Source organism: Anarrhichthys ocellatus, unplaced genomic scaffold (genome assembly GCF_004355925.1).
Source record: "Anarrhichthys ocellatus isolate YVR2014 unplaced genomic scaffold, GSC_Weel_1.0 scaffold5, whole genome shotgun sequence".
In the NCBI taxonomy this organism is placed as follows: domain Eukaryota; kingdom Metazoa; phylum Chordata; class Actinopteri; order Perciformes; family Anarhichadidae; genus Anarrhichthys; species Anarrhichthys ocellatus.
Window position 1 is genome coordinate 7,433,910 of NW_022280035.1, and position 20,031 is coordinate 7,453,940.

At 44.2% G+C, this 20,031-nt stretch overlaps 1 protein-coding gene across 2 annotated transcripts in view; it reads right to left on the bottom strand.

Annotated features, from left to right (window-relative positions):
* plxna2 (plexin A2) overlaps positions 1-20,031 on the bottom strand; it is a 176,971-nt gene that overhangs the window by 67,685 nt on the left and 89,255 nt on the right. For both annotated transcript variants that reach the window (XM_031844680.1, XM_031844681.1), the window contains exons 5-6: positions 11,960-12,060; positions 2,884-3,007 (exon numbers count right to left, since the gene is read on the bottom strand). In XM_031844680.1, coding sequence (XP_031700540.1) covers positions 2,884-3,007; positions 11,960-12,060 — 225 coding nt within the window. The remainder of the gene's footprint in view (positions 1-2,883; positions 3,008-11,959; positions 12,061-20,031) is intronic.

The following is a 20,031-nucleotide window of genomic DNA, read 5'->3' on the forward strand; positions in this document are numbered from 1 at the left end:
GTGTAATAAGCTCCAAATAGAATGAGAAGAAGAACACAACGCTGCTGGCAATACTGTCGATCGACTTTGCCAAGAAATGCTACAGTGTCTTCAAAATGTTATCAACACCATAATAAAGAAAATAAGGCTGTATTTAGATCATTTGAATGTAGAGGATATAATTCCAGAGGTAGAGGCAGACATTGTGGTTCAGTCAGTGGTCAATACTGAACTGTATACAGGAAAGTGGGAAACAATGGTCACTCGGCAACTTCTATTTTTGTTTCTTTTTTCTCCAGTTCATAAGGACACAGAGATACATGAAAGACATGCAACCCCCCCCCAAATAAAACCTATACATACTGGCACACAATGGGCAGTACATGTGCAATACCACACGTATGCAGATGCACATAGAAGTGTTTGAAGTCATCCTCTGGAGAGCGGTGACACCGGGGCTGGAGCATTCAGCTGCTCTGCCTATAAATAAATGTATTCTTGCGCACAGGGTGTGTGATCTTGCTCTCTAGCCAAGAGAGGCAGCCTGGATAATTATCATCATGGCATTTCACAGCCTTGTTCCATTAGCTGTTATTTTTGGGCCATGCCGTTTGAAGTTTCTCTTTGTTTTATCTACCGCTCACTAAACACCGCGGGGCTACTGGGACAGGGAAGGCAGCTGAGCAGCTTAACTGTAGGTCTTTCAAGAGATGCTGACTGTCTGACTACACTGCCTCCCTCGTTAGCTAGCTTACTCTGGTACCCGTTGAGAGGATGGATGATTTATTTATTTTTTTCTTTCTGCTGAGGACCTCTTGTCTTCCACCCTGTTGTACTTTCACCGTGTTTGTGTTACTTCGCTCTGAGGTGTGTTAGAGAGATCCTTGATTACAGCAATCACAGCAATCAATGTCTTTTGTTCAATGTCGAATTCCCCGAGGAACCTCTCACATTAATTAGCTCTCATCATTTTGTCAAGACACACATATACAGATAAACACTCAAATTGTTTTCATGCACACACACACACATACACACACAGAGGCAGCAAGGCTGCAACAGAAAGTGAGCTTGTCTCAGAGTGTTAAGCCTCTGCTCTTTTTGATCTCCCGTCCTCCCTTATGATGATGGTGGTGGGTTTTTTTGCGGCTTGGCAGCAACAACCAGCCTAATTGGTGGCAGAGTTTTAATAAAGGTAATTTGATTGTTTTTCGCTGTGTTTCTATCTCTTGTATTGCCCACATGAAGAGGCTGTGTTGTCATGGAGATGTCTGCTGCTGTGGAATTTGTGAACTGTGAGAATTTGTGAGGGGTTTTTGGGGAGGGTTTGGTGAGATGACCCTGTTCCTGGTACAGCGTGACATGGGAACAACATGTTTTCGGATAAACTGCTGTTGTAAAGTGGACAACTGGGGCCAAGTATACGGAGGGCTGCACTCTGAAAGGTAAGGTTTCCAAAAGGCTTCTTTCTAAAGGACTGAGGATCTACCCAGAACCATTTGCTTCTGTTTCAAAGAAAGGGTTTTGAAATATTATTCCTTTAAGAACCCTTTTTGGAAGAAAGAGTTCTTCAAGGATTGTTGAAAGCATGGGTGTTCAAATATCTTCCCAGCCGTCATATCCCCAAAAACTGTGATTGTGAACCATGATTGTTGTGTGTTGCGCTGCACCACACCAGCCCTGGCCCTTTAAGAGCCTCATGAGGTACCCTAGGTGGGTTCTAGATGAAACCCTTGGGATATAAAAGAGATCTCAATAGAGAGTGGGTTCTTGTTAGGACCTTTTGAGGGTGAAAAGATTCTGGATTGAATCCCGGAGAGGTTTCTGGGTGAAACCATTACACCATAGAAGGGTTATCTGTAGAGCGTCTCATAGGGGATTCTGGGTGGAATCTTTCACAGATGATTCTTCGGTATAAAATGTGGTCAAGTGAAGGTTATTTGAGGTTTACCGGGTATACTGTGGGCTTACTGTGTACCCACCTATTAGCCAAATCGTTTTGGAATACATAGGAGAGCATACTCACTTCATTCTCGTAACCAACTCATCTAGCTAGTAGTACACCCACCTCAACAAATGACCACTTCGCCACTCGGTATAACCCTTTATGTTGGGCTCTAGTGACTCTTACCAACCGCCATCTTAAGCAAAATACAAGGAAAATGTGCCCGTGCAGACTATCAAACCAGGATATTATGTGCAATTTAAAGAGGTCTGGAGAAGTCCGCTGTAGTTATGTCTGCTATCATAGAGCTTAGTTGAACTAGTTTTGTTTGACCAAATTGTACAAATATTACATCTGAGACCTTGTTGTGAGCAGTTTCACCTGGTGTAATATGGTAAAAACCAAATGCTGCTGAGCACCACCATTATTCAGATAAATCCAAACCTGAGGAGATGAATCTTTTGTGTTCCGGATTAACTGACCCAGTGCGGGTATTTCAAGACCTAACATGTGTCCACATATGTTCAGCAAAGTTCAGCAGAACTTGGACAGGCAGAGCCTTTTTCACTGATGCTCTATCTGCCCGTTTTCGCTCGGTCCATGTGGACATACTGCACTGTACTCAGCTGCACTCGGACAACTTTAACACCTACACACCCACCCACACAAACATGTCTTGGCACACATATTGCTTTGTACCAAGTGAGCATATGCACACTGAAACGCCCACATCAAGCTCTTATGAACCTTCTCATCTAATGTTTATGCATCAACTGCAATCAAAACTAGGCAAACTGCTATGTGGGATCATTTAAAATGTTCTGCCTCTGTACGTGGGTGGGGAATATGTAAATGGTAGCTTATTTATCATTGTAATGTGAGCAAGTAGAGGTTAAGATTGCAGGTGTTTGGCATTTTGTGTGCGTACTGGATGTAGGAATGTGCTTGTGTGAACTTACAGGTACGCTGGGCTCTGACACCGCAATGCTGTCTGGGTACACAGTGGCCTTCACACACTGGTTGAGAGAGGCGGCGAAACGGTAAGGCTCATCTGCACGCTCACACCGGGTCCTCTGAGAGCAGCTGAACAGAAAGGAGAGGGAGGAACAAGAAAGTATGGTTTTACTGATATTTGTTTTTCAGCAGGAACATGAATAAAAAAGAAAAAGAGAGGCTACCAGTACTAATATAGTTCACAAAAAAATCAATTCGATTATATTGTTACAAAAAACCAAAACATTAGTAACCCGATGAATGAATATATTACAGGAAATAGCGTGCTGGCAAAGTTATAATAGGAAGAAAACACTCACAATGAAAAGTAAAGAAAGGGGTAAAAAAAACCAATAACAACAATTGTGATAGAAATAAATACTCATGTTACAATAAGTGCAGCAATGAAAATACTATGTGACAGTTTAAGTTGGGGTCTGAAAAAGACAAATTGCCAGTTTTGTGACAGGGAATGGGATGGAAAGATGGGGATTCAAACTATCAAAAGCGCTAGCAGTAAACATTGTTTAGAAAAACAATGTTTTTCTGAACAATGTTTTTAAAATTATTTTTTAAAATACTAGCGGTGCTTTGAGGAAGAACTAATGCTGTAAAGCATGATTAATCACCCCCTACTTCTCCTGGACATTAGATGGACACATTGTAGAAGTGCATTTTGATCCACCACCTCAGTCTCACGACACCTGCACTGATCACTGGAGAACTACACCAGATGCTCCGGGCATCTTTTCTCTTCTTTTTTTCATGCTGTCTGTTTCACTCATGTAGATGTGTTTGTTTTGTGTTGATGATAAAAGGCTGTCAATTTGACATGCTCTTGATTCTGGCTGAGTTATGCTGTTCTTTATGAGACAATTTTTTTTTTGTTTTCTTGTTGTGCAAAACACACGGCATATTGAAGCTATAATAGGAAACGATTTCACTGGAAAAAAAGCTCACTGTTGTAAAAATGTGTATTTCATGACACTCCCAGTAAAAAATAGCAGCTGGCTTCTAGGACATGGAGCTCTAAACGTTTCATAAAATAGTAGGCGATCATGGCCTCCAGGAAGCTTCCCAACAAACCACACAAACAAGTGGTGGCACCAGCAGTGGAGCCTCTGCCTCCAGTGGGTAATTTAATACACCATATTAACATAAACTACGAAGCCACAGCACTAAGCACTACACAGCCAAATTATATTCTTCAATCGCTGGACAACTTTGGTGATGCAACTGGTGCAAATTACACGGTGCTCACTCATAAGAGATCTTAGTGGCCAGATAGTATATCAAGTACCACGCGACACCCCCACAAACCGCCACATCCCTCGTTAAAAAAACTCAGCCACTCTTATTCCCTCTTATTAAAACGGTGTGTTCCTTCCATCCCATTACACCAAAGGCTCTCTCTCCTCATCCAACCCAGGCTGGTTAACTGGCTGTCTGGTCAAAGCAGCTCTAATTGGACTCCGATGGGTCAGTCGCTGTCCGTGGTGCTGATGTACCACTACAAACCCTGTCCATTCTCCCCTGGCTGCTGACTCCGTATTTGTGTGTGTGTGTGTGTGTGTGCGCGCGTGTATCAGGGCCCATATCATGCTTCTTAACCACATACTCTCACACATACTGACTCTAAGCTACATCTTCATCCACAGCTTCTGTCTGTAATTCTGTTGTCAGAAGTTCAAGCCATATCCAGCAGACTCACATGAACAGGCACAAGCATACACACACTTTTTACATTTTCTGAATTATTACCTGGGTGTCCCCTTCACCACTTTTGAAACGCTATTTCTACATTTTAAATGTGACATTTTCATTGTTACTCCAGATATAAATGACCTTGCCTCTTCATTTTACACATTTGACTTCATGCTGTATTTGCCACATCTCTGTCACACTCTCTCTCTCCATGCGTCTCCCTTTTTTGCCTCACTCTTTCACAGGTTGAAATTAGTACACCTTTCTTCGGCAAGGTGTCGGCAATTTGGCGCTTTTTTTTACATTCACAATGGCAGCAGCAAATGATACTTAATTTGCTTTCAGGTGTGGACCGCGGCACAATGTTTTATGCATGTCTCCAAGCCGCATGGGTACAGATGCAAAAACCTGGGTGGTCATTAACTGACAAAAAGCCCTGCTTTCATTTTCCTCACTGTGATTTAAAAAAAAAAATCATTTTGGTGGGGTAAAGTAAGATGAGAGCGCGGCGAGAGGGACGTGGCAGCGGGGGTGATGGGGGAGTGCAGGATGGCTGCTGTTGCCATGGTTTCAGGAGATGGCCATTATCTCTGTGTAGTTAGAAACTGACCCCTTGCCTCTCTCATTAGCTGAAGTGCATGCCACTGAGTGTTGACTAGAATCCTGCCTTCCTCATATTCCCCCTCCTGACCCCCTCTCTCCTGTACACCCCCCCTTATCCTCCTGTCTGGCCCTGGCCTGTCACTCAGTAGCTTCCCCGATGCTTTGTGTTCCATCACTTACATTCCTGAGGGGGGGGGGGCTCTCACGGACAAAATAAGGTGTGAAACATTGAATTTCTTTCAAAAGAGAAAGAAACACACAGACACACATTAACACTTGCATACGTACAATACAATTCCACGTACATGCAGATTGGCAGTACAAATGCACGCCGCTCTCCTGTAATAAGGAGCTTTTTGCTGGAAGCAGCCTGAGTGTTGAGCCCTGTCCATGGTGCTGAAGTAAGTGCTTGCACTTCTATTATTACTCCTCTCTGGAATCGACAACCCAACTGCAGGGTATGAATGCAGCTGTAAGTGGCAGTCACATTTCATGCAGACATGTAAGGCAAGTGAGATAAATACAAATAAAAAACAAACAAAGGACAGCATATTGTTGTCTCCTGTGCATTTTCTGTGGGCTGCCCTGGTGCAAATGAAGCCGCTACACACGTCTGCACTGTGACCCAAGTCACTAAGCTGCATCTAATGTGCAGAGTCATTTTTAGTGTTTTGTGGGAGGAAAATAACACTTTACATAGTGGAAGGGTGAGGTTAGCAGAGGCCAAACCTCAGGGTCTGTTCCACCAGCGCCTGCTTCTTATTCTGTTGCCCTGGACAGGCAATTACACTGTCGTCTCTGCTGTGCCAAGCTTTGACGGACAGCTAGACTTATGAATACACACACCCATTCACATAAACATGACAACAAACAGACACATAGCCACAGACATATAATGTATACACTGAAACATGCACCCACATAAACGTACACAACCATAAAACAATGCAGTCCCTCACACTAAATCCTTCATACATTTATGCACACACGCACGTTCTTCTCTCCCTCCTCCCCTTCCCTTACCACATCTAAGGACTTCAATGGAAGTGTGAAGGACTGTCTGATTGCAGCTCTCGTTGTGAGTACCGTGTTTAAAAAAAAAAGAGAGAACAGAGGGGGAGCCATTTTAAAATCACCTTCCTTCTCTTGATAGGGCCGGACCACAAACACCACACAGAAAGGAAAATGACAGCATAGAACAGATGGTTTGGAGGCAGAGTGGGGTGTGAAGAGAAGTAGTATGGCATGATGTAGGTACAGTGAGGAATAACTATGTATATATTGAATATTTGATGGTGCTTAACAAAGCTTTAATAGGCTTAAGTGGCAACCCATTATGTTAGAGAATCACTGCCGTGATTTGATTTCATTGAATGGAACCCTGGTCCGCACATTTCAACAGAAACACATGTTAACATGAAACATGAAGCTTGACTGCACCGGGGCTTTGGCTCTCAAACAGGAAAAGAGGAATTATTAGGTGAGCAGTGATGTATTATGCTGCCTACACACACACACACACACACACACACACACACACACACACACACACACACACCCCTTCCTTCCTTGAGTGTGTTATCCTCATTCTGAGTGATTCAGGGCATATGTTTCTAACTGTTGCATCCCTAAAGTGTGAGAACATCCATTTAAACGCATACCACAGGAGGTACGGAGGGAAGTGAAGGAGGGATGATAAAGAAAGCAGGGTTTTCTATTTCAAACCACCACAGAGATGGTAAACTCCACCAGCTCATGTTGCTGTGTGAGCTTGGGTTTATACATGAGGGCACAGTTTGAAACCCAAAGTCGTGTACAGTTCATGTCAGGGGTCAAACCAACAGATGCAGCTCATGGTCTGTCTCCTGTGGCGACTGATAATGTCACTGCGGGACAGTGCCCAGAGGACACAGAGCACAGTATGGCCACAGCCCATTCATTTCGTCTTCTCATAGATCTGGGAAGCTATTGTGGTATAAACTGAGTCAAACACACTCAGAGGCACATGTGTACACACATATAGGTTTATGCAAATCAAGTCAGTCTCTGTTAAAGGTACTGGGTGAGGGTAAAGGAAAGGACAAAGAGAGGGAGGATAAAGATTTATGAAGAGACTATTGCTCACTGCTCTGCAGCAGCTATAGCTTTACTTGCGTGGGCTGAGCAGAGAGAAAGAGCAGTGCGGGGATGGAAGCATCTCAAAAAGAAAACGAGTGAGCGAGCAAGGTACAAACACACTGGGGTTTTTAGGATCATTAAATTTATTATATGTAGTCTGCCCACTTATACACATACCGGTGCAGTATTTCAAAAACCATGGAGCCAACGTGTACTAGCTCTATGTGCTAGGAATCTATGGAAATATTGATCGACCTGCACGTCCGTGATCGATATCTCATTAGGCACATTTGGGAAGATGGATGCAGCTCCCCTCCGACTGCTAACGGTGTCTGTAGCTGATGAGTCTGCCATTAGACACACAGTCCGACATCCACAATGGGCTGAAGCAGCCATTTGCATTGCGGCCCTAATTGTTGTTGCCATTGGTAAATTAGAGGAGTTTTATGGTCGGTGTTTGACATCATTCGTAGCATAATGATGAACATGCCGCATTAGGCTCCTCTCGTGGTGGAACCATCACAGTTTGTCTGGGAGGCAGATTTAAGAGTAGGCTTAAGGCATTGCTTGTTGATAACCCTGATAGTAAGGGCTGGCTCAGGATTGCCTTGGACCAGCCCCTAGTTACTCGGCTATAGGCATAGACTGCTGGGGGACTTCCTATGATACATTGAGCTCATCTCTCCCTCTGTACATGGTCTGCCATGGTCATGCTTGACACTGATCATTATTAGTCAAATTCTATTATTACTGCTACTATTACTGCTATTATCATTCTATTATATCCACGGCTACTATTATTGGTATAATATAGTATAGTATAGTATAGTACTACCCATTAAAGGGGAGTTTTTTTGCCAGTGCTTGCTTATGGGGGAATGTTGTACTTAGAAAAATAGGGCTGCGGTGTATAGTTTTAAGTTGACATAAACACAACATAAACAGCTATTCCTCAAACCCAGAGTCTTGCAGTTGACAAAGTGTACCCGTATAATGGGCTCCAAACCAGGCTGCCAAACAAATCGCTTGGCAGCATTTAAGATAGTAACACCGATTTCTGACAAGTGGACAGCTGTGCCATTCAGGGTGCTGCTGTGTGGGTTGAAACAAATCAGAGCAGTTCAGCCAGATGCAGATTGACAGTACAGTGCAATACAGTATCACAGTGTAGTAGTGATATGTTACTCTGCTCAGAGCAGCCCTCAAATGCTGACACACTCTCTGCTGGGGCCTACTACACCAATAGCCCTAAGCTGTCATCCACACAACAAACTAGCGCTGATTTCCACATACTGTATAGTACTACATTTTACTACTTGAGTAAATTCTTATAATACAAATAATAGTACTGAAACATGCTATACTGGTCAACTGCTGACCTTGGCACTAGATCACTATATCAGCCCCTGGACACAAGTCCAGACTAATCCTGACAAATCTCAACAAAAACCTCCCGTCTCCTCCTGGAATGTGGGAGCGAGCCGATAGGATGGAGGTACAACAGAGTGACGTGGGACATTTTGAGATGGAAAAGCCTCTTTTGGGCATGATTAGACAGCTAATCTAACAGTGATGAGGAGCAGGCGGAGTGAGGGAGGGAGCAACGGAGAGAAAGCATCGCCACAGCCCCATGTTTTTGGATTGTGGTCAGATGGAGGCTGAACTACCCATTCACGGGGACTTTGACTGAAGAGCGCTGGAGATGATGAGCTCCCCTTTCAGCTGCAATCAAAATGCTGCTCGGTCTTGTGGGCCGATGAGTGTGCAGAATCAAACACTCTCCCCTTCTCTCATTCTTATCCCCTCTCTTTTTTCCCCCTCTCATTCTTCGTGCATTCAGTGGATGCCTAGCAGCTGCTGGTAATTAAAGGACTTTAGAGGCTCACACCACACTGAATCAGAGGAAGAAGAAAGCGAGGAGAAAGACAGGGAAGACAGAGACGCCACTCCTGAACAGCTCACTGCCTCCTTGGCATTCTCTCCTCCTCATCATCCTCGCAAACCAACCTAATGTCCTCCTATGTTCCTAATTAGCCACCTTAGAATGCTGCACATCAATGAGCGTACACGCACAGACATAAAGAAAATATGGAGGGGGACACAATGTTTAGAGGAGAAGAAGGATGGATATCGCGGATGGCAGCTGTAGAAGGAGGGGCGGGGGGGGGGGGGGGGGGGGGGGGGGGGGGGGGGGGGGGTGATCAAAGCGAGGGGTGTTTGTGTGTGGCAAGCCAACCCTCTCTGGAGTGTGGAAGAGCTTATTCCAGAGGGAAGAAGGAGACGACGCAGTAGTGAGCTGTGCTGAGCTGAGAGATGAGTGGCATACCTTAGATGCTAGCTGAGGTGCACACAAACATGGGAGAGGGGGAAAGACAATTTAAAAAAAAGTCAACAATGGTTTCAGGGAGAAGGGGGCAGAAGGAAGCGGTAGCATCACAGCTGTGGATGGCACCACGGCTGGCAAGAAATTGAATTCCGGGCGAGTGGGAAGAGGGGAGCTCTTCACCAGAAGGGTGCAGCTGCTTTTCTCCAGCTGCATTCGACAGATACTTACGACTACTACTAATGATAATAACATTTGTTTGTATAGCACCTTTCACACAGTGCTTTACAATAAAGGAAAATAGACTGAATGAACATTTAAAAAAATGAATTGGAAACTTTACCTGAAGGTTTGACAGCATGTGCATAATTAATATTTGGTCAAACACAGACCTTCCCAATTTCTCACTGGACACAAATTCACTAGGTTTGCGTTCAAATCTATCAACCACTGATAACAATAATGAAATGTGAACAGTCTTCATGCTAACTAATCCCATGAAGCAAAACCCTACCTTTACTACGCCATTAGTCATGTTTAAAACCCTGCACTTCCAGATAAATAAGAGCCTGTTTCTATCAACTATCTTGCAAGCAGTCAGAGAGGATTGATAAGATTACATAATTAATTGAGCACATACAACTCTGAGACATCATCAACATTTCATTGCGGCTTCTCATGCAAGATGGCATGATGAGACGTTTTTATTTTTATTTTTAATGAATGGCATAGTCTTTTCTGATACATGTGTACCCTGAAATGGTTTTATCGGCAACTATTCTCCCGTTAACTTCTTTTCCTCTTTGCAGCAACTCCGCCAGAGCTGACAGGGGTCCCGCCACACTCATTGCAGGGTCAGGCCAGAGAAAGGGGTATTAGGACCAGAGACAGGTGGCACGAAGGTCCACTGTGTTGAAAGAACAGATGGCTGATCCGACGTGAATTGTGGTGCTGACCTTTTCTCCCCCACTGTACAGTACAGCAGTCCACACATGTGTTTGTGCATGTTCTCAAAAAAATCTTACCCACGTGCACGCACAGACGTTCACACACGAGCCCACACACACGACATACTCCAGTACGGCATTTTGCAGACTAAACAGCTGTTCCCTCCTCACAGCTGCTTTCACCATAACAGCTAAAAAAAACTAATCACCTTTTAGCACCACCACCCCTGACGCGCTGTGGATTTGAATCCCTACTAACTAAGATGACTCCATTTCCCTACCACACCTACAAAAAAAGCATGTGATTAACAGCGAAGCACAAAGGCTAATGTTGTGGTAAATGATCCCTGTGTGAAGGCACGCAGACTGCAAAGAATATAAAGCTTTAGCCAGCCCCTCCCGTACCTCTGCAGGCACACGCGGAATTACCTTGTCACTATGGCAATTATTTGTCCTGTCCCAGCTTTGGAGTGATGTAAATTACTTTAAGTGCACTTTGCAGGGGCCGCCATCACGATAATGATGATTGCGGCGGGGCTCTGACACACACAAATATTCAGCTATACCTTTAGAGAGAGGGGCTGCATTCAGGAGGGACTGTAAGTGGGGAATTCAACACACATCAGCTAAGAAGAAGCTCGGACTGATGAGAGTGTGTGTGTGTGTGTGTGTGTGCTTAAGGAACAAAGGGGGAGAGATTGAGAAAGAGCAGAATGTCTTCTGGCTTCTTTAGCAATGAGTTGCATTCTTCTCGTGTCCCCAATATACTCTCTCCATCTCATCGTCTAACTACAGTCAGCTCAATTTACAGATGTGTATCACAATGAACAATCCAAACTACAATAAATATACATCTTTTTTCCTAAGTCTGGCTTTCTAGAAGTTTGACTTGTTGCAGTAACGCTTCAGTTCCAGCAGGTGTCACTCATGGCTTCTATGCTTATTCTTAAGGCAACAGCGGGATGTACAGTAAATATCCCCTATCTTGCTCTGGAACAGGCTCAACAAACATAGGCTTCACCAGATGTCCAGTAAACTTGTGTTCAGGCACAGCAAAACGCCTACATGATATTCCTTTTTGGTAATTTCTTGTGTCTTTTCAAATTCTAGTAAATCATACACCAACTGAGTGCTGTCATTTCCTGTTAATATCAAGTCATTACTACACAACCATTCCCAGACAGTCTTCTTTCCTAACACTTGATTTGATATAGATACACATTAGGAAAATATAAACCTATCTGCCTATGTGTGAGGAAATTTGTAGGCCATTTTGGAGAATGTCGAACAAAAATGTGTGTGTAAAGTGTCTTCAAACTGACCGAATGACGATTGAGGGATACTCACATATTATGCAGGACACACCAGCCGCAGTGTGGGTCCCCGGAGCTCAAACACTCTCCACAGGTCCCGTACTGCTCACATGACTCGATGGGAACCTGGATAACCTGAAAGCACATGAAAGGGTCAGAGTGCAGGCAGCGCAACACACATCACAAGATGCACACAAAGAAGCCTCTGGGTGTGTGTGTGTGTGTGTGTGTGTGTGTGTGTGTGCACTAAAGGAATACCCATTCAAGCACACACCAACAGATGATTGAACACGTTTGATTGTCCACATATACTAAACATAAACAAACATCTGCATTCACTGGCAGCATTTGAATGTGATATTTCCATCTTATGATAAGTCATATATGATGTTTTATGTTGACTGATTATGTATGGGGATGATGTGCCCTAAATGTTTGGGTGCCCCTGTGTATCAATGTGTGAGACGTCAACTGCACAGGCAACTGTTGCCTTTATCATAAGCCAGAGAAACAGTAGTGAGCAGGTGGGATCAGTTGGCCAGAGAAAGCTGTTGCTCTGCCATCAATAGGCTCTTGTCTTCGCAGAGGCATCTGTCCACATGGGTAGAGCCTGTGCAAAAACACTTACACGTGGACAGTAGCACAAGTAGTGACAGACGCTTTTCTCAAGTCTGACTTGATTACATACATTTGAAATAAGAATGACAGGGCGTTTTTTTACCAGCTAGTGTAAGGTTAATACTTTTTAGAAAAGTATAAACAAACAACGTATTATAAACACTATAGGTGTAACTTTTTTCCCCCAAGTTTGTGTAAAGATCCACTTCATTAAACAAATAGATGATTGCAGAATAGTTTTAAAACTGAAAAGTAATTACTTATGTTGTACTGCAAGTTGTTCTTCTTTTTTTTTTATAAATTGATGGAGCAGATAATTCAAAGCTAAACATGTTGAAAGTGTCAACAGCAAAGTATTTGAATAAGCACTTTCAGCACAAAGCAAACACTCCACACCCACAAATCCACGCTAATCCCCACAGGGCTGTTGGACTACAATCATTTGAATGAAGAACAAACATCCATGCGTTTATGTGCTTATGCAATTGACAAAATAAATTTACACAAATGCAGGGTTGATCATTTATATTATGTGGAGACAACCGAGTAGAGAAGCACTCAGAATCAAATCACACATCTCAGCTGGCCAACTACTGAGTGTGTGTCAGCTGAGTTGTTGTGTGATCCACAGGCTGGGCCCGTTTTCAGCTGCTACATAACATGCTCTCATCCGTCTATCAGTTATATATAATGAGTGCGTGTGTGTGTGTGTGTGTGTGTGTGTGTGTGTGTGTGTGTGTATGTGAATCTAGCTGTGTGTCGGTCTGTCTGCCAGACAAGGTTCTGCTCAGCCACATGGCACTCAGTCTGTCTGAGTAGAGGTCTGTGCGATCTGGAGGTCAGTGTGCGTGTGTGTGTGTGTCTTTTTAAGTGTCCGGGCATCTCACTGTGTCAGCAGGAGTGAACACACACAGTACACACTGCCACACAAACACTAACACTGCACAGCATATTGACCAGATGCAAGAAAAGAGTAAGAGTCTGATACAGATACATTTTCAGCCCTGTCTGTCTTTCAAATTCCTGGCAATCGCCTTGTTGGATAATGACAGCACACTCTGGCAGTGTGTGCCCTTTTCAGCTTGAACCTCAACGCTCCTGTGCAAAATGTGGGGGAGTGAATGAAGGGTGCAAATAACACATTTTAAGTGTTTCTTGAAGCCCATGCAAATCGCCCACAACTGGGTGACAATAATTACTGTCAGCTATAGGAATAGATAACAGCTGGGTGTCCATCAAAGGCTTTTCTTTATTACAACGTATCAAATTAAAAGAAACAGCTGACAGCAAAATTTGTAACATGCACCTATTATTGCATGGCATATGAAAAGCTGTCATTGGCAGAACCGTCAGTTGCTGTGAAAACTCTGAGCAACGGAGTGCTGCAGGATTGAGTCCCAAAACCCCGATACGAGTTCATATTTTTGCACTTTTGGTTCCCTCGTCTCAATGTCAATGGGTTTTTTGAATGGATTTTTGGTTCGATGCCTGAAATGAGGTCTGCAGTTAGCACAAGCTTAAAATATGTCAGTAAATGTCCCTTTCTTGAGTTTTGAAGCTTTTACGTGCCTTAAAAAAAGGCTAAATTTGACTACTAAGCATTGTCACGCTGACTCGTCCGCCTTTATCTTCATGGTGGTGAAGTCACGCGACCGTAGTGTAGTTTATTTATATCCTAACGTTAGCTTTTTGCCCCTAGCAATTGCAATTACGCTTCAAAAATCATAAAAAAAGCGGTGTTCATTTGTGAAGAACATCTTGTTGAACAAAACGTGAAAGTATAGTAAACGTTGGTTTGCCTCAGATCTTATTTTACTGCAATAATCCTAAATCCAATGTAAAAATCACATTGGCTTTTCGTTGAGGGAACCAGCGCTACGCTAACTTCAGGGTTGGTCTACAGAAATACGTCAACTCTGCAGCACTCTACATGTGCTCCAGCCTATATTATTTTTTCTTTGTTTTGTCTTTGCTCCTCAAAAGCTCAATAACCCTCCACCTGTCTGCCTGCTGGTCCTAAACCCTGCGGCAACAGAAAGACGCGCCCAGGGGACAAAGAAAGCCATTGACACGGTGGGACGTCAACAGTCCCTGCTCTGTGTGGCAGCTACGCCATGGACACTCCTGTTAGATTAACCCCCTGTCACCTCAACAAACTCTATTTGTGTGTGTGTGTGTGTGTGTGTGTGTGTGTGTGTGTCTTGCCTAGCTTCAGGACAAACAGGTGGCATGCTGTAATGAGCTGCAGACGGGGTCACATCAGCAGCAGAAGCTGCAACTGATGACAAACAAGCCCACCAGGAACGCGGTCGGGGAAACATCCTGTGTGTATATCTCAAAGTGAAGCCCTCTTAACCCAAAAACAAATTTCAGATCCTTCCCAAAACGTGTCATAGGCTGACGAAACTTTGTAGTATAACTTTCACGGATGCAGCCATGAAAGGGTTACAGTGTGGAGACAGCTGTCAGCAGGGAGGAAAGTCAGGGAGTAGTGGGGGGAGCTGGGGGTGTCCCTTATGGAGCGGTGTCTAAAGACAGACAGACAGACACAGCCCGCTGTCAGCTGACACAGACTGTAACACACAAAAAGGTACGGGGGTAATACAGGAGAGCGAGGTAAACAGGAAAACAAACACATGAGGACTGAAAAAGGACAGAATATGACATAGAGTGTGTACATTGCTGTGCTTTATATACTGTGTGTGTGTGTGTGTGTGTGTGTGTGTGTGTGTGTGTGTGTGTGTGTGTAAGAGAGAGTGCATTGATGTTTAGACCAGCATGGGCCAGTAGTGGAGGTGAGGGTTGGTGGGGGGGGGGGGGGGGATCACAGCAGCTGTTGCCCAGCACACGCTACAGTCACTCAACACAGCAGGGCTGCACAATGAAGCCCCTTCTCCCACTGTGTGTGCATGTGTGTGTGTTTGTAGGCACACATGCGCAGCGACATAACGGATGTGCAGATTGTTGTTCCTGTGTTTTCAAGGTAGACAAAGAAGCGCAGCGCACAATCTAATATTGCCTCCCACTTTCTCTGCCGTCTGCACACATTCATCCGCAGCTGACTTGAGTTAGAAAGCATTGCCGGTGAGAAGTACTGTGCTCTGGTAAATCAATGCTAATAAAATTCCTGCTTAAGATGGCCTCAGCGGGGGGTTATTCAACCAGAGAGGCTACAGTGGAGTCGCATACTGGAGCAACCTGGGTGACTGACTGACAGCCGCGGGTTAAAACAACAGCTTCCTCTCTTTCAAAGGCCAATGCTGAATAGGCTTCAGCTTCCATTATTATTGCCAAGCCTCCTCTAAACCAGCGGGTCTCTTCTCTGTTACTGAAACCTTTAGGGATTTGGGCTCTAGTATTAAAGCGCTGTCCTAACGCAGGGTTTTTATGCTTAATGTTTAACCTGACATGATTTTTGTATCATTAAAGTCCTGGTGAAATGGAAAATACACTTTCCCAGTTTTAATCCACCGCCCCTGTGTTAATTGTTCATTCATCTCTTGTTAAATGCCAAATATGAAAAAAAAATATCAGTCAATCAAATCCCTTTTTTTCTCTCTGTGAAACGGTTTGAAATGTTTTATGATTCATCTTGCACTCAGAGGCATTATTAAAAAAAATCATCAAATCAGGTGACACTTTGTACAACTCGGTTATGTAAAATTGCACTTCCCTGTTGGATCTCGGTAGCTAACAGAGCAACATGGAGTAATAAGAGATGTGTGTTGAGGGAAAAGTGGGCAAAAATGTTGCTTTCATTTCCAAAAACAACGTGGCTGTGAGAGGGAGAAAACGACTGGTTTTCAACTACTGCAACGCGGGTAGTACAGCCGTTCATCTGCATGTACTGCCCAGTGACACAGAGCCGGTTAAAAACGCTGGCCCTTTTATCTCTCCTTCATCCTCCTCATAATCGAACAACAGGTGAGGAAGGTATGTGTGTGGAGCAAACGGTTCTCTGTAGCTCCGTATCGCGCTAAACTCTAAGCCGGCCCACTTTTAAGCGGTCCAATCAAATGTGAATGATTTGTTTTAAATCTAATCTCTCTTGTGACCGTACACCGCTCAAATATTCAGTTTCACTGCGGAATATGTCACAGTACAGAAGCTAAAGACACCCTAACCTCCGTTTCACTGGGACATTAAGAAGGCTTTTAAATCCAACCTCTTGAAAGCCATTTGGGACTACCAACATGAGAAATGTAGTTGTGTAACTTTTAGCTTATTCTTGTTCCAATTGTGGTTCAAGAACAACTTTCAACAACATTCAGGGAGGTGATAGTGTTGACACAGAGAGCCATGGGTGGGTATTGCATAATAAACATGCTACTGCCTTCAAGGCATATTAAGAAGATAAATATACCAGATGATAAGATTTTAACTGCAAATAATTTCCAATGCTATTTTTGGCCACCTTGGAGGCTCCATTTCAGCTCCTCTGTCCTGCTCCTGAGACTGCATTACTGCATCTCTGTGACGGATGGGGGCACAGGGGCAGGATAGCAAAAGAAGACCGGGGGAGGAGAGAAAAAGAAAGACTGAGGGAAAAAAAGGGATAAAAGGAGGACAGAGCAGAGTGGAAGCGGCCCATTGTTTTGTGTTCTGATGAGACCCATGGTCTCTGCGGTGCCAGATGTGCCTCGCCATGCTGAGCGAGAGAGAAAGCAGCAGAAAGAGAGAAAAATCCCACCGTCACCACTAATTCAGAGGAAGCTATTTTGCAAGTGGTTGCCTTGGCAACAGGTCTGGCTCTGACCTCAGGAACACCCCCACATCCACCACCACCTTCACCTCTCCCTCCAACCTTCGAAACCGTCAGCAGTGCACGGTAAACAGCTGGCACCTCTGGGACTTCCTGCCACCTACACCTCTTTTTAAACATGTATAGACACACACACACACACACACACACTGGCGGGTCCCCTACACCCTATCCATTTTTAATGAGAGTTAGCCAGGCTACCACGTCACTGGAATGAGGCACATCGATCATGAACACAATACCCATTCCAGCAGAAAGAGGGGGGGGCATGTGAGGGGTATATGTGCCTGTTTGAGCGGGCTTAATGACAAAGGAACAAAAGCAGAGCAAATACTTGCTGCTGAATGAATGAAAAGCAATGGAATCTACACGTCCCCAAGTCTGTTAGTCCCACAGTGACCCGGCCGCCAGCGTTTCCTGTGTCCAGACTAGCTCCACAAGGATGGCCACTTGTTAATCTGCTCTAGTAATCCCACTGAGGCTCTTCCTAAGGAGCAGCCAACATCTCCCCCTCGTCTCGTTCTCGCTCTCTCCTCGTCTTTCTGGTCGTCTATTCCTCAATGCACAAAATCCTCCCACTATATACTCTCCGAGACCCAAACAAATCCGCTCTGTAGTTATGTGGCAGAGCAATCTCATCCAGCCTGTTGACATCCGCCCACAGGGAGTAGCAGAAACAAAAACTGTGCATTAAAAGCAAGGGCTATCATACCCCTCTGACTTTGTTCAACCTGTTTTAAAGGAATGAAAATGAGAACAATTTACTTTTCTGTTTTTTTTGTTGCTGTCTTAGACTTAGAGGTCAGTGAGTGGTTCAACTCACTCATCAATATTTATCCTAAGCCTGGCTGGCCCTGAGCAGAGAGGTGAGGGGTTCTGTTGAAGTGTTATGACTGGTCCAAGGATAACTGGGCCTGGAGACTCGCACCAATTATACCTAGCTTGATTAAGGACCAAGCGGGGGCATGCGTGTGGTTGTTGTGGGTGCTTGGGTGCTGATCCATCGGAGGCCTTGAGTGGACTGCGCAAAGAAACCACAAGAGCTGGGAGCTTTGATGACAGCTTAAAATCCACATTTCCAAGAGCAAATGTGTAAAAGTAATTCATTACAACCACATGTGCACATAATGGCTGCACATAAACATCCTCCTCATCACTTGCATACAAAAAACTAAAAAACCACGACCTTCATTCCCGGGAGACGCGCTGTTGAAATCTACAGCTCTGTTCTGGCTTGAAGGCATATTGCTTTGAGAATACTTGTCTTTGTTGTTGTTCTTGTTACAGATGTCAGAGGCCTCCCTGACAAGTTTTGTGTAGAAATACACAATATTGATTTTCCTCCACTGTATAACTTTTATTACAGAACTGTCTACAGCAGGAATGCGGGATAGGTTCTGGATAAATGGGAGTTAGGATAATTCAATGGGATATACACTACCATTGGGTGTTCTTTGAAGGTCATAACCTCTTTTACTGGAGTGCTTTTTCAGAATAACTGATTTTAAAGTACAGGAGATAGCGTTCGGAGTAAATATTATTCATTGATTTTAAAGAGGCTAAAACTCAGAGGGAGAAAAAGCAGAGGCAAAATGAAATGATACAGCTCGCCTCATCTACAAACAGCCATCTCGCATACTCCACAAATGATTTGGTGTGAAAATGGGAGCTTTTAACCTTTGTTGTCACAGCCAGCTCTCTCAGCCCATCTTTTCCTTAGTTCTCTGTCTATTCACCCACACAAAGAGAAGACACACAGAGGCACATACACACGCACACATTCATTTTCTTCATTGGATTTGGCCTGAGCTCGTAGATTTGGGTCAATTGAAAACAGCAACAGCACCACACCGGCTGGGTTTAGAGTCAGAATGAAAGAAGGGGGGGGGGTACACTAACTATCTCTGAATTGTTAGACTATGGTGGATATCCAGCTATCACAGTTTAATCAAGCAGAACTGCTGTTTCCAAATCCCCGTGCCAATGAGCATCGGTAGCACGACAACACAGCCCCCTCTGCCCCCCCTGTACCCCCTCAGACCTGGACAGACCTGGACCCTGGCAGCTCATCAGAAGTAACAGACTGGTAGGAGACAAACTGCCAGGCAGGAAGAGAAGGCGAAGAACAGGTCAGGCGTGTGCCTTCTGACCGCAGTTTGAACTCTGAAGCTGAACTGGACATCGTGTGTCAACGCTAACTGCATAACTGATAATACGGTTCAATGTCTTCATCATGACATTGCTTGTGATGAGCAGTCATTGTCGTGGTGTCTGTGGTGGAATTCGTGTGGCTAAGACATTAGCGATTTCTGTAGGTGTCACTCATGTGTTTGTCTGCTCAGTCCTGGTGTTTTTTTGTTGCTCTGGCTAAAATCCAAGCTCTTCTACTGGCACGGCACTATCTTGCCAGAACATATACGCCACTGGTCTGTCAGTAAATGTCCAGCTGAATTACTACTTTGTAACAAAGGGTAGCTAAATTGAATTCATATAAAATGAAGGCAGATTGAAATATTCTGGAGTGATGTTTATTTTGCCCCACACCACTATTACATCCATCCCGCATATCTGTCTATGAAGACTGAAATATTCATCTTTTTACACATTCATTTATTGATCAGCTGGAGGATATAACATGTTTTATGTTGCACACACCATCACACTAGTTGGCCAACCAGTGCTACTCTGTTTAGTTTAAATAGCACAGCAGTAAAGGCATCGGAATT